Genomic DNA, 15,053 nt, shown 5'->3' with positions numbered 1-15,053 from the left:
TCGGTTTTGTTGTTCTTGATAGAGATGACTGGTAACAATGTAGAGAGGGATTTATTCGAGGTCTAGTCCTATCATGTCTGTTTGGGAATCTCAGGACTCCCCGAATAGGGCCCCAGCTGATGGGGTGGCCTGATAGTGACTAAAGAGTCACTGTTAAAGTATAACAGTCTCTTACCCTTATTCAGCTTTTGCAGTCCTTGCTTTGATGAGGTTAACTTTGGAGTGAGTGAGAGAACCGTAATAGGAAGTAGGTGAGGAGGGTATCTAAGTCTAAGTAGACACTATGTCATTATAAACTTGATACTGACTCACTACAGACTATTGTGTATTTTTGCTTTCAGGTATATATTTTGCCCTAATTTATAGATATGGGAACTGGTCTATATCTAGGTTTTGGGATTTTGTTAGGAAGTGAACCTCCTGGAATGGAATTAGAGAAAACTATGAAAGGAAAGGTCTCACCCCAGTAATGAGGGTGAAGGGTTGATATTCCATGCCTGACATCTCTGGACACAGTCTGAAGTGAAGCATGCTGAGGTGGTACTCTTTGCGTTTATTAGGTTGGGATTGGCGGATGCAATATCATTTGGTATGAATTGAGAGAAACATGCAGGAAAGTGAGCCTCAGCCTAGAAGTTCCAAAACTGGGAGAAATAATAGGCTCTAAAGAGGAAGCAGGAGGTTCCTGCTGTCTTAGGGTTTAAGAAGACAATAGTTATTGCTATAATCACATTATTTGGCAATTGGGTTAACTTAGAAATATCCCTTTGTAAGGATTTGGTGTATCATATACACCATTACCATAATTTATTTCTTTGACATTATTTGTATATAGCTGTGCCACCAGTGGCTTCAGTTCTCCCTGATCTAAGCTTTTAAGAGACTCAACATATCAAAGACTCAGCCTATGTATTAAAAAAGACTCAGTCTGTGATATAAAAGGTTTGAGACATTCAATCAATTATTCCCCTTTCACATTAATTAGTGATTTATATGACTACAAATTAGTAGGAGTGTACATAAACACCATTCCCACCACCAAAAGATTGTGTCCCATTCCATCCTCCCTCCCTTCCCACCCCCCTACCCCGTGAAACTGAACATTCACCCTCAACCCAGGGTTTATACTTTGGTTCTCTACTCCAAATTCAGTCAAATCAGGCTCTGAGTTTCCCTTTCTGTTATTCTTTCTCAACTTCTGCTTATGAGTGGGATCATCCCATACTTATTTTTATCTTTCTGACTTAGCTCACTTAACATAATTCCTTCTAGCTCCATCCAAGATGGGTCAGAGAAAGTGGGTTCATTGTTCTTAATGGCTGCGTAATATACCACAACTTTATCAGCCACTCATCTGTTGTTGGGCATCTGGGTTCCTTCCACGTTTTGGCTAATACAAATTGTGCTGCTATGAACATAGGTGTACACATTTATTTTTGGTTGGATATTATGGAGTCCTTGGGGTATATCCCTAGGAGAAAGATTACTGGGTCATATGGAAGGTCCAGGTCTAGCCTTGTGAGAGTTCTCCAGACTGCTCTCCAGAGAGGCTGGGACAGTTTACATTCCCACCGGAAGTGCATAAGGGTTCCTCTGTTTACACAGCCTCTCCAGTATTTGTTGCTGATGTCCTTTTTAATGTATGCCATTCTCACAGGGATGAGGTGGTATCCCAATTTGTCTTTATTTGCATTTCTCTGACAATCAGTGACCTGGAGCAATTTTTTCTGTGTTTGTTAGCCTATTGGATCTCTTCTGTAGTGAATGTTCTGTTCATATCCTCTGCCCATTTTTGGATGGGGTCATTTGCTTTTTTGTTGTTAAGTTTGCTGAGCTCTTTATGTATTTTGGTGATTAGTCTCTTGTCTGATGTATGGCATGTGAAGATCTTCTCCCATTCTGTGAGGGGTCTCTTGGTTTGTATGATAGTTTCTTTGGCTGTGCAGAAGCTTTTCAATTTGATGTCATCCCATTGGTTTGTTTCTGCTTTAGTCTTCCTTGCAATTGGGTTTGTTTCATCAAAGATGTCCTTGAGGTTTAGGTGGGAAAGTGTTCCACCAATGTTTGCCTCTAAGAATTTGATAGTTTCTGGTCTAGTATCCAGGTCCTTGATCCATCTGGAATTGATTTTTGTTTCTGGTGAAATAAGGTGTCTCAGTTTTATTCTTCTGCATGTTACAACCCAGTTTTCCCAGCACCATTTACTGAAGAGAGCCTCCTTCTTCCATTTAATACTTTGGGGCCCCTTGTCAAAGATTAGATGTCCACAGGTGTGGGGGTTTAGTTCTGGCCTTTCAATTTTATTCCACTGGTCTATGTGCCTATTTTTGTTCCATTACCAGGCTGTTTTGATGGTGATGGCCTTATAATATAATTTGAGATCTGGGTGTGTGATGCCTCCATTTCTGTTTCGTTTCCTCAAGATGGTTTTGGCAATTCTAGACGTTTTCTGGTTCCAGGTAAATGATTGCAGTCTATGTTCTATTCTCTTAAAGAAGCTTGATGGCACTTTGATGGGTATCGTGTTAAATTCTTGGGGAGAATATTCATTTTGATGATATTTACTCTTCAAATCCATGAGCATGGGATGTCTTTACATTTCTTGGTATCAATTTCTATTTCCTTGAATAGTGACTCATAGTTTTCAGTATACAATTCTTTCACTTCTTTGGTCAGCTTTATTCCTAGGTATTTTATTGATTTTGCTGCAACAGTGAATAGGTGATTTCTGTATGTCTTCTACTTCTTTAGATTTGGTGTTTGCATAAAGAAATGCCACTGATTTTTGTACATTGATTTTGTAGCCTGACACCTTGCTATATTGCCTAATAACTTCCAGTAGTTTTCTGCTGGATTCTCTAGGTTTTTCTTTTTTAAAGAAAAAGTTATTTTATTTTATTTATTTATTCCCTTTTATTGCTCTTGTTTTTTTATTGTTGTAGTTATTATTATTGTTGTCATCGTTGTTGGATAGGACAGAGAGAAATGGAGAAAGGAGGGGAATACAGAGAGGGGGAGAGAAAGACAGACACCTGCAGACCTGCTTCACTGCGTGTGAAGCGACTCCCCTGCAGGTAGGGAGCCAGGGCTCGAATCGGATCCTTACACAGATCCTTGTGCTTTGTGCCACCTGCGCTTAACCTGCTGTGCTACATCCTGACTCCTTCTTTAGGTTTTTCTATACATACTATCATATCATCTGCAAATAGTGAGAGCTTGACTTCTTTCTTTCCACTATGTATTCCTTTGATTTCTTTCTGTTGCCTGATTGCTATGGCAAGAACTTCCAATATCATGTTGAAGAGTAATGGTGATAGTGGACATCCCTGTGTAGTCCCTGATCTGAGGGGGAATGCTTTCAGCTTCTGTCCATTGAGTATGAGGTTTAGCTGTAAGTTTCTCATATATGGACTCCACTATCTTGAGGAATTTCCCATCTATTCCCATTTTTTGCAGTGTTTTGTTCATGAATGGGTGTTGGATTTTGTCAAAGGCTTTCTCTGTATTTATTGAGATAATCATGTGGTTTTTGGTTTTGCTTTTATTAATGTGATGAATGGCATTGATCGACTTACGTATGTTGAACCAGCCTGCATTCCTGGGATAAATCCCAGTTGGTCATAATGAACAATATTTTTGATATACTGCTGTATCCTGTTGACCAGGATCTTGTTTAATATTTTGGTATCTATGTTCATCAGAGATATTGGTCTGTAGTTTTTCTTTTTTGTTGTGTCCCTATCTACTTTTGGTATCAGGGTGATGTTGGCTTCATAGAAGGTGGAAGGGAGTGTCCCTGTTTCTTCCATCTTTTGAAAAAGCTTTATAAGTATAGGTATTAACTGTTTCCTGAAGGTTTTGTAGAATTTGTTTGTGAGGCCATCTGGTCCAGGACTTTTGTTGTTGGGGAGATTCTTAATAACAGTTTTGATTTCTTTGTCTGTGATTGGTGCATTTAGGTTTTTTAGTTCTTCTTGATCCAGTTTTGATAGGGCATATGCTTCTAGGAATTCTTCCATTTCTTCCAGATTTTCTAGCTTGGTGGCGTATAGTTCTTCACAGAAGTTTCAAATGGTTTTCTGGATTTCTGGGGTGTCAGTTGTGGTATCTCCTCTATCGTTTACAATTCATTTTTATTTATTTATTCTTTACTTAAGAAAGGATAAATTAACAAAACCATAGGGTATGAGGGGTACAACTCCACACAATTCCCACCACCCAATCTCCATATCCCATCCCCTGCCTTGATAGCTTTCCCATTCTCTATCCCTCTGGGAGCATGGACCCAGGGTCGTTGTGGGTTGCAGAAGGTGGAAGGTCTGGTTTACAATTCTTTTTGAGTCTTCTTCCTTTTTTTTTTTTTTTAGTGAGTCTGGCTAGGGGGTTGTCAATCTTGTCTAATTTTTCAAAGAACCAACATTTGGCTTCATTGATCTTTTGTATGGTTCACTTATTTTCGATGTTGTTTATTTCTGCTCTAATTTTAGTGATTTCTGTCCTTCTGGTTCCTTTAGGGTTCCTTTGTTCCTCTTCCTGTAAGTCCTTAAGGCATGCAGTAAGGTTGTTTATTTGAGCTTTTTCTTGTTCTCTAATATGTGATTGTATGGCTATGAATTTCCCTCTCAGTACTGCTTTAGCTGTGTCCCAAATATTTGACAGCTTGTGTCTTCATTTTCATTTGTTTCTAGGAACATCTGAATTTCTTGCTAGAATGTCTCTCTGACCCAGCAGTTCTTAAGCAGTATGATGTTAAGTTTCCAAATTCTGTGTCTTTTAGTAATTTTCTGTTTGTTGTTAAATGTTAGCTTTACTCCACTGTGGTCTGAGAAGATACTTGGGATGATTTCAATGTTCTTGAATTTGTTGATACTGTCTTTGTGGACTAACATGTGGTCTATCCTTGAGTATGTGCTGTGTGGATTTTAAAAGAATGTGAATCCAGTTTTTTGGGTGAAGAACTCTAGTTCACATCATATATGCATGGCTTACAATAATTTTCTCCCACACTTTCGGTTTGTTTTTTTTTTCATTCTGATAATTATTTCTCTTTTTGTGAAAACAATGTTTAGTCTGACATAGTATCATTAGTTTATTTTTCGGTTTTGCTATTTATACTTTCAGTATGATATTCAAGAAATTATTATCCATATCAATCCAATAAATTTTTTTTCAGGCAGCAGAGAGAGCAAAATCATTATGCAGAGACTCACATGCCTTACACTCCCGTGTTCAGTATTCTGAATTACCATAGCAGTGCTCTGGTAAAAAAAAAAAAAAGAAAAAGAAAAGAAAAGAAAGAAAAGAAAATTTTCTAATGTATTTTTAGGGCAGTGCTTAGATTTTATTTCTTCTTTTAAAAAATTTTTTATTATTAGTTTTCCCTTTTGTTGCCCCTGTTGTTTTATTATTGTTGTAGTTATTGTTGTTATTTATGTAGGCTTTGTTAGATAGGACAGAGAGAAATAGAGGAGGGGAAGACAGAGAGGGGGAGAGAAAAATAGACACCTGCAGACCTGCTTCACTGTCTGTGAAGCGACTCCCCTGCAGGTGGGGAGCTGGGGGCTTGAACAGAGATCCTTATGGGGTTCTTGGGCTTTGCACCATGTGCACTTAACCTGTTGCTCTACTGCCCAGCTCCCATATTTTATTTCATTTTGAGTCAACATTTTTGTGCATGGTATAAAAATATGATATATGGGGCCAGATGGTGGTGCACTCAGTTAAGCACACATATTAGCATGCTCAAGGATCCAGGTTTGAACTCCTACTCCCCATCTTCAGGGAGGAAGCTTCACAAGTGGTGAAACAGATATGCAGGTGTTTCTTTTTCTTCCTCCTTCTCTATTCTCCTTCCTGTTTTAATTTATCTCAATCCTAAAAAATATAAAAAGAAAAAAAAGAGAAAAGATAAAGAAAAACAACTGCCATTAGGAGGGGTGGATTCTTAGTGTTGGCACTGGGCCCCAGCATTAAGTTTGGCGGCAATAACAGGAGGAGTAGAGGGAGAGGGAAGAGGAGAGGGAGAAGGAGAAGAAATAATGTTATTCTTCTGCATTTGGATACCTATTTTTCCCAGTATCATTTGTTCTATATTAATTTTGTATTCTAAGCACCCTTATCAAATAATACCTAACAATATATATATGGGTCTTTTTCTGGGGCTCTCTATTTTGTTGCATTGATCTATTTATGTCAGTATTTGAGTATTAGAGTGTTCTGTTTAATAATTATACTTTGTAATACATTTTAAACTCAGGAAATATATTGCTTCCAGCTCTGTTTTTCTTTCTCAGTATTTTTATATGGACTTATTTTTTGGAGTTCTTTGTGGTTTCACATGGCTTTAGAATTTCTTTTACTCATTTATATAAAATAAATATCACTGGGGTTTTCATAGGAGTTGGATTTAATCTGTAGATCACTTTAGGTAGTATGAACTTTTCAAAAACACTGTGTCAGAGATTGTAGGGCTTCACACATGCAGATTAACATTTGGTGCCAGTGGACTCAACCCAGGATGATGTATGTGAGGCTGTTATTTTATTGATGAGCCACTTCTCCAACTGAAAAATTTTAAATAATAGTTCTTCAAATCATGAGTATAGAATTGTGTCCCACCAGGTTCCAGATGCCATCAGGATGCCGGCCAGGCTTCTCTGGACTGAAGACCCCACCAATGTGTCCTGGAGCTCTGCTTCCCCAGAGACCCACCCTAATAGGGAAAGAGAAAGGCAGACCGGGAGTATGGACCGACCAGTCAATGCCCATGTTCAGCTGGGAAACAATTACAGAAGCCAGACCTTTCACCTTCTGCAATCCACAATGACCCTGGGTCCATGCTCCCAGAGGGATAGAGAATGGGAAAGCTATCAGGGGAGGGGGTGGGAGATGGAGATTGGATGGTGGGAATTGTGTGGAGTTGTACCCCTCCTACCCTATGGATTTGTTAATTTATCCTTTCTTAAAAAAAAAAAAATCAAACCAGAAAAAATAAATTAAAAAAAAAAAAGAATGTGTGTCCCGGGGGACAGATGGTGTCCTGTCCAGTTGAGTACACACAGTACCATGCACAAAGATCTGGGTTTTTAGCCTTGAGTCCCTATGTGTAGGAGGAAGCTTCATGAGTGGTAAAGTAGTGCTATCGGTGTCTCTCTCCATCTTCATATATTCTTCCCCTCTTAATTTCTTTCTGTGCTATAAAATGAAAGAAAAAAATTAAGGAAAGGAAAGGAAAGAAAGAAAGAGATGGAGTCAGGAAGGAAGGGAGGGAGGAAGGAAGAAAGAAAGGAAGAAGGAAAAAGCCACTGGGAATGGTGGGTTTGTCATATAGGCACTGATCCCCAGTGATAACCCTGGTGGCAATAAAAAATAATAAGAATAATAAAACCCTCATGGTTCCTTATGTAATTAACTGTAGAGTCTTTGGAAGATTGTATCTTGTGAAAAGATTGAGAACTAGCACTTGTGATGCCCACTCACTTCTGAGTTTGCCTCGTTACCTGGCTCAATAGAGGATGCAGTTTTATAATGTCTCACTCGCAGAGAAATGTTTTGGTTTTGGAATCTGGTTGGGAAAGAGTAAGTGGGGAAGAAAAAAGATGAATTAGGTTCTACTAATCCAGTTTCAGGAGAGTCTTCATGAGAGTCACAATTTGAAGACCATACCATTCGTTTCTCAACAGAGGGACACATGGAATTAAGCATTCTTTTTGCATAGGGTTAACTTTTGCTGCTTTTTTTTTTCTTGATAAACATCTCTGGAATGGAAAAACATAGATTTTGTGATTCAGTGCCTTATGTCATCAGATAATGTGACAGGTAGAAAATGTTAGATTTCTTTCAGTTGTTGGATTTTCAGGTAGTGTGACCTTGATGAATATTAGATGAAGCAACTAGAATTTTAATTTCATTTTAAAAGGGGGATGCTGGTAAATTTCCATGAGAAATGAAAGAGGATGATGCAGTCTTATTTGAGGGGGCTGATGTGATATATATATATGTATATATATATATATATTTTTTTTTCTTCTTCATTTTAAAATTTCATGGAGAAAGCACCGAACATTTTCTGCCTGGTGGCAAGGAAGTGTTTATTAAATCCTAACACTGCTGGGGGATATTTAAGAGCATGCTTATTTGACAAAGCAGAGAACTCTGTGAGCAATCAAAACAGGGTCTGGCAACTATTTCCCTGGCATGGATTTGTGTTGCTTGGATGAACTGAGACTGATCAAATCACTGTACCCAGCAGCTACTGGTTAGGAGGCTTTTTGGTGCCATGCTCTGTACAGCGTGTATTAAAAGTCTGACTGCATTTAAAGGGGCACAACCACTAGAGGAATTAGTAGCGCTCAGAATATAAAGCTGATAAAGCTGTATGGTTTATGCTCAAAGTCAGGTCTGCTTTGCAAAGTAAGAAAGAGCTTTCTGAAGTACAGCAGGCTTTTCTATTTTCTTTCTCTTAAATTCATCTCCTTGTCCTCCATTCCTGTGCTCATTGCAACTTTGTACTCTAATCCAGTGTGCAATCTCTGATTTAATACATTATTCAGATGCTTCATAGTTTAACTTTTGCATCTACCATTTAAATGAATCCATAAAACTATTTTTTCAGTCCTCTTCTGCCTTGTAGCTCAAGTGTAAACACTTTAGCCTACAGGCATAGCTTCTTTTCATAGACATCTTTGGTCACACTCCTTGATGTCACTTCCATTTCCTTCAACTCTGCCTCCATGCTCTCTGCCTTAGATCTGTGAATATGGGATGTTGAGCTTTTGGTGTTGATACTTTTTAATAATTTAAAATTTTATTTACCTTTGACTAAACTAAGTAACATTTTTCCAAAAATTGTTTTTTTGTCTTTGTTTTTTTTTTTTTTTAGATAAGTACTTTTCATACTAATGTAGGATTTCTGTTAGAACTAATGAGAATTTCCAAGTTCTAGAATTCACTAAATTATTGAGAGCATTATTTTCCCAGGCACTAGAAGTTTCTGCATGTGGTTTTTACTTGAGCCTTTATCATCATCAGCTCAAGGATGGTAAATGAGGCTCATATAATTTCATTAGTCTACTCAAACCCATACAGCAAAGAAAAGGCAAGGCTAAAAATGACACTGTTTTATGTGCTCTCAAACAAGTGTTTTTCCCACTGTTTCCAGTGTACCACAATGTTTATACAGTTACTATGACTGCTTTTATGAGTTATGTATTCTTCATCTCTTTCTTTTTAATTTATTTATTTTATTGGATTGAGACAGAGAGAAACTTGAGAGAGAATGGGGAGATGGAAAGGGGGAGAGAGAGAGAGAGAGAGAGAGAGAGAGAGAGAATGCTTTTCCACTCATGAATTTTCCCCCCTGCAGGTGTGGACTGGGGTCTTGTATCCTGGTCTTTGCATATTTAACATGTGTGTTCTACCAGATGTGCCACCACCCAGTCCTCTCCATTGTTTTCTATTGTACCAAATTAAAACAATGATTTATGATATCCTTTTCTCCTTTGATATTTTTTCAATACTTGTTTCAAGGCTCTGCAATTAAAAAACACTCAGGGAAGTTGACTAATTGATTTATTGACCAAAATACACAAATTCTTGCCCTTGAGATAACAGTTACTTCTGGAAGAAATTTCAATAAGTCCCATTGACTGGCATACAAAGGAGCAAATATCTGGCAAGTGTGAGCAGTCAGCATGGCTAGTAATCAAGTCATCAACCCAAACCAGGTCAGCCAGTTCCTCAAGCAACATTCTTTCACACTTTGAAACTCAACTCTGTACTGTGACCTGGTATTTAGGAATTTGCTGTGTATAGATAGATCATCTAGAGTCCTTTGCAGCTCCCCTCCCTGGACAATTATATCTACTTATTTTGTAACATTAATTAAAAAGTTCAGTAGTCATTGTTATTAATAAAAGGATTGTTTAATGTGGGGATGCCAGGTGTCATATCAAGCATGCTGTAAAATGCGCTTCTGAAATGAAAATCAAGGTCTTCCTAGATCTATGAGCATGTGAGTCCTGCCAGTTGTTGGTCCTTCCATGAATCCCACCACTAATGTGGACAGTCTGACATTGGGCTAGAGCTGGCTATCTAGCTGTTGTTGCCTTGAGTGCAGGCACATACCTGTTGAAAGACAATGCATGGAAAAAACTAGTTACTGCTTTTCTACTGTCTCTCTTGACAATTCTTATTTGTTGAGTTTTATTCTTACATGTGAGTGATGAGGGAGATATACAGATTGCTGTTCCTCACTGAAACAGTGGGTCAGATTAGACAAGGGACTTAGTATAGAGCTGAAATTCTGGTTATTTTTCTTCTGAAGGGCAATAGAAACCATTCAGAGGTCTTATGAGAAGGGTAATCTCTCATTTAGGCATGCATGACTTCTGGAGAGCATAGGGCTGAGGGCAGAGGACAGATACCACCTGAACAGCAGGTTTGGCACAGTGCCTGGCCAGAACTGCTGTGAACATGGACTCTGGAGCAGGGTCACTTGGGGCTGAGCTATAGTACTGCCACTTACTGTCTGTGCGATTTGGAAGGTGTGTTAACCTTTGTGTGCTAGGCTTTATTCATCCATAAATAAGGGTTAAAATAGTTCTTACTTCACAAGGCTGTTATGACCATTAAATGAACATATATACATATGACTAACATCAGACACTCAGTATGTGCCATTATTCATTTATGTTTATAGAAAAAAGAGAGAGAAAGGAAAGGAAAGGAAAGGAAAGGAAAAGAAAAGAAAAGAAAAGAAAAGAAAAGAAAAGAGGAAAAGGGAAATGGAAATAAAAAGAAAAACCTCTCTTCAATACTGTCACGGGGTCTGATAATCTTCATGGAAAGAACTGCTTCCTCTCTTACCACAACTGTGCTTTCCCCTGTAAACAACTCCATTTCAGAGAACATGTCTCAATTAAACCATTAATTCATGTGAAACATTCTCACCATACTCTATGACTTAATCTCTAGAGCTATTTTGGGGCCACAAATCAGAATTTTATTTCTTCCTGTGGAGAAGGAAAACTTATCCTGGACCATAGTCTATGGAAAAGTAAAGAAAGGAGCAAAGAAAGAAAGGGAGAAAGGAAGGGAGAAAAGAAAAAGAAACTAGTAGGAAAAACAGGCCTGTGATCTTACTTAAAAAATGTTCATTTAAAGTGAGTTTATTTATTGAATGTTTTTCTTGCTTTTCTTTTCTTTTTTTTTTTTTCAGCTGCTACCACACAATCCAAACAGAAAGGCCACTTCTCTAGGTGCCCCAAGCCATACAAGCACTACTGCATCAACGGGAGATGTCGCTTTGTGGTGGCTGAGCAGAAGCCCTCCTGTGTGTAAGTGGTGCTCCCACAGCCAGTAAGCAAAAGGGTGCAGAACTGTGCTGCCTGGAAAGTCTGAGCTAAGCTGACCATCTGTGAGGACACAGTGCTGCCTGGTCCTGCCCTTCTCCCATTTGTTTAGGGGTTGTTCAGTAGCAACTTGTGGAGAAACTGGCCTACTTAAGAGAAACTTTCCTCTGGAAGCAGGAGCTTGCAAGATAGTCCTGATCCATTTTGAGAACAGAATTTGACCTCTATTCCTTTACATAAGAAATAATTTTTCTTATCCAGTGTTAAAGATGCTTTGCAGCTTAAGTAAATCTCACGAGAAATTTGAATGAAAACAAACTTTTCTGGCATGTTAGACTTTCTTTGCTTTGCCACATTAAAAACTCCTCTTACAGGTATCAATTAAGTGCAAGAGAATTATTATTTACTACTTACTAAATTACTAGTTATAACAGGAGTTTACAAAGCCTGTTTAGTACAGTAGTACACTGGGAGAAAGGTTTGTTTTCCAATTTGTAGGAGATCATGAGTCCAAGTTTAATTTTACTTAGGCACAAACTGGTTATTTGCATTTTTAAAAAATATTCATTTTCTTCAAAGCAGATTCTCCTTTCAATGTCATCTGAGAATTTTTATCATATAAAAACATATAATTCCGGCCTAAAGAGACCGGGGACAAAGCTACAGCACATGTCTGAAGCCCCAGAGGTGGCAGGTTCACTGCTTGGATCTCTCTCTCTCTCCTCTCTCTTTCTCTTTCTTTCTTTCTCTCTTTCTCACTCTCTCTCTCTCTCTCTCTCTCACATATCCTCGCTCATAAAGAAGTGAATGTTTGAAATATATTCTGACATAAAGTTCATGAAATGTTTAGGTTCTTCTGTACTGTTTCCCTAGTAAACATTTTTTCACATGTATCTCAGAATAGTAATTCCATACACTTAAAGGCACCTTTCAGGCTTAATAGACTTCTTCAAGTTTTAATTATAATGAAGTTCAATTAAAAATAAATTCACGGGGCCAGGTGGTGGCGCATCTGGTTGAGAGCACATGTTACAATGCTTAAGGACTTGGGTTCGAGCCCCCCAGTCCCCACCTGCAGGGGGAAAGCTTTACAAGTGAAGCAGTGCTGCAAGTGTCTCTCTGTCTCTTTCTCTCTCTGTCTCCCCTTCTCAACTTCTGGCTATCTCTATCCAATAAATAAAACAAAATAAAATTTAAATAAATAAATAAATTCACATGGATAATAATTATAGGATGGCAAGAATTACTAATGTAAGGAAATGAGGAAGTGTTTCTGAATGTTGAGAACCATAGTGCTATGTTTTAAACTCTATTTAATTGTCCACTAGCTTAAGATAACATACTGAGTTTTAATTACTAGTTCTCTCTAATCTAGTGTATTTTCCAGCTGTTCTCTATGTTTGCAGAATTACTGTTCTTAAGTATTTCTGCCTTCTAAAATGAAAACCCCAGCGTGTAATCTACCTGTTTCAGGTCAATAAAAGCTGACCCCTTTCATTCTGAGGTTAAAGTCCATTCTCCTGGCTCTATCACTCCTCTGAACCTGGCTTAACTCTTTAACCATATCACTCACCTTATTCTCAGACGATCTCTAAAATTCCATATCTCATTTTGTGACTTACTGTACAAGTTATTCTCGGTCTTGGGAAGCTTATCCTTAAGGACGTTTTAAGATGCCACTCAAATGTCAATTTCTTCTGGAGCCCTACATTGATTTCTTCTCAGACACACACACACACACACACACACACACACACACACACACACACACACGAGTTCAATGTTTTCTGTTATCATCTAGTTATATTCTCCGAAAGACCATTTTTCCTTAGAGCATAACTACTGGCTCCTTTGAATGTCTTGTTTGTGATGGGTTGGTCCTACTGAGCATCACCGATAAAATATTCACTGGTGTTTTCCAGTGTTAACCATAGTGCCTGGTATATACTAGGTGCTCAAAATTTCCTGATAAATAAATAAGCCTCCTATCACAATCCATCTAGTACTATGCTAAATTTCAAAACCAAGTCCTGAATTTGAACTATGTATATCTTCTGAGCTCAGGAATAGTCAATAGTAGGGAGAAAAAGCAGAGTGGTGCTTTCAGAGATTTTGAAATGAGATCTCAGTGTTTCTGGCTAAAATATGGGTTGATAATAATAACCTCTGCCTTAAAGACTATTATAAGGACAAAGTGACGCGGGGGAGATGATAGAGCACTTGATCAAGCATACATTTTATGATGTTCAAGGACCTGGGTTCAAGATCCCAGTCTTCACCTATAGAAGGGAAGTTTTAGGAGTGGTAAAGTAAGGCTTCAGGCATCTCTCTCTTTTTTCACCTCCCAATCCCCTCTCAAGTTCTCTCTTTCCTATAAAAAAAAAATAGATAAGGATCAATTGAGTCAGTTCTTACAAATCTCTTAGGTCTGTTGAGTATTTTAGAATGAGGATTATAAATGCTGATTTTGCAGAGTTTTTAAGGGCTCTAAACATCTTTTTAAATATCTAAGATTTTATTTTACAAGATGGCTATTAAATAAAAATATTTGTTTAGTAATAAATATCTAGTATATATTTGACCTTTTTTTCCCCTCTTTCTCTTCCATATTAAAGATATACACACTGATTGAAAATGACCATTAGCTGATATGCTGTGGTTTGATGAGAAGTAAAATGACATGAGAGCCATTAAAAGTGGCTGTGTTAAGTTTAATTTTCTGGCATGATTTCATTGGATTATAACTAGCACCAAGTACTGCTTAATGAGAAACTCTGTTAAGGCATGGGTAAACCACGGAATCCAGAGCTTTTAATTAGAAAAACATTTTATTATTTCGTTTATTGCAACCAGGGTTATGGCTGGGGATTGTTGCTGGCACTAAAAATCTACTGCTCCTGGAAACCATTTTAACTTTTATTTGATAGGATAGAGAAATTGAGAGGGGAGTGAGAGGTAGAGAGGGAGAGAGGATGATAGACATCTGCAGACCTGCTTCACGACTCATGAAGGATTCCCTCTGTCAGTGATGAGCAAGGGGGTTGAACCCTGGGTTCTTTTTTTAATTTTTTTTTATTATTAATTTTATTTTTGAGAGAGATTAATAGAGATAGAGACACACACACAGAGAAACACCAGAGCACTGCTCAGCTCTGGTTTATGGTGGTGCGGGGGGATTGAACCTGGGACTTAGGAGCCTCAGGCATGAGTCTGTTTGCATAACCATTAAGCTGTCTCCCCTGCCCGAACCATGGCAATGTGTGGGCTCAACCAGGTGTACCACTGCCTGGTCCCAGAAAAATTTTTTTTTTTTTGCCTCCAGGGTTATTGCTGGGGCTCAGTGCCTGCACCATGTGCACCATGAATCCACTGCTCCTGAAGGCCATTTCTTCCCCCCTTTGTTGCCCTTGTTGTTGTAGCTTTGTTGTGATTATTATTGTCGTCATTGATATCGTTTGTTGCTGGATAGGACAGAGAGAAATGGAGAGAGGAGGGGAAGACAGAGAGCGGGAGAGAAAGACAGACACCTGCAGACCTGCTTCACGGCTTGTGAAGCGACTCCCCAGCAGGTGGGTAGCCGGGGGCTCGAACAGGGATCCTTACTCCGATCCTTGCGCTTTGTGCCATGCAACCCGCTGCGCTACCGCCCGACCCCCGAGAAAAACATTTTAAAAGAGCATCAAGTAATATCTGTATATTTTA

At 38.5% G+C, this 15,053-nt stretch overlaps 1 protein-coding gene across 8 annotated transcripts in view; it reads left to right on the top strand.

The window, feature by feature from the left end:
• The window catches only part of BTC (betacellulin), a 543,453-nt gene that overhangs the window by 27,504 nt on the left and 500,896 nt on the right, over positions 1-15,053 (top strand). For all 8 annotated transcript variants that reach the window (XR_009549001.1, XM_060187871.1, XM_060187870.1 and 5 more), the window contains one exon: positions 11,219-11,336. Coding sequence is in view for 7 of the 8 variants with exons in the window: in XM_060187871.1 (XP_060043854.1) it covers positions 11,219-11,336 (118 nt within the window). In the remaining variant the exon portion in view is untranslated. The remainder of the gene's footprint in view (positions 1-11,218; positions 11,337-15,053) is intronic.

The sequence above is a fragment of the Erinaceus europaeus genome, chromosome 3, assembly GCF_950295315.1.
Source record: "Erinaceus europaeus chromosome 3, mEriEur2.1, whole genome shotgun sequence".
In the NCBI taxonomy this organism is placed as follows: Eukaryota; Metazoa; Chordata; class Mammalia; order Eulipotyphla; family Erinaceidae; genus Erinaceus; species Erinaceus europaeus.
This window is presented reverse-complemented; position numbering and strand designations above follow the sequence as displayed.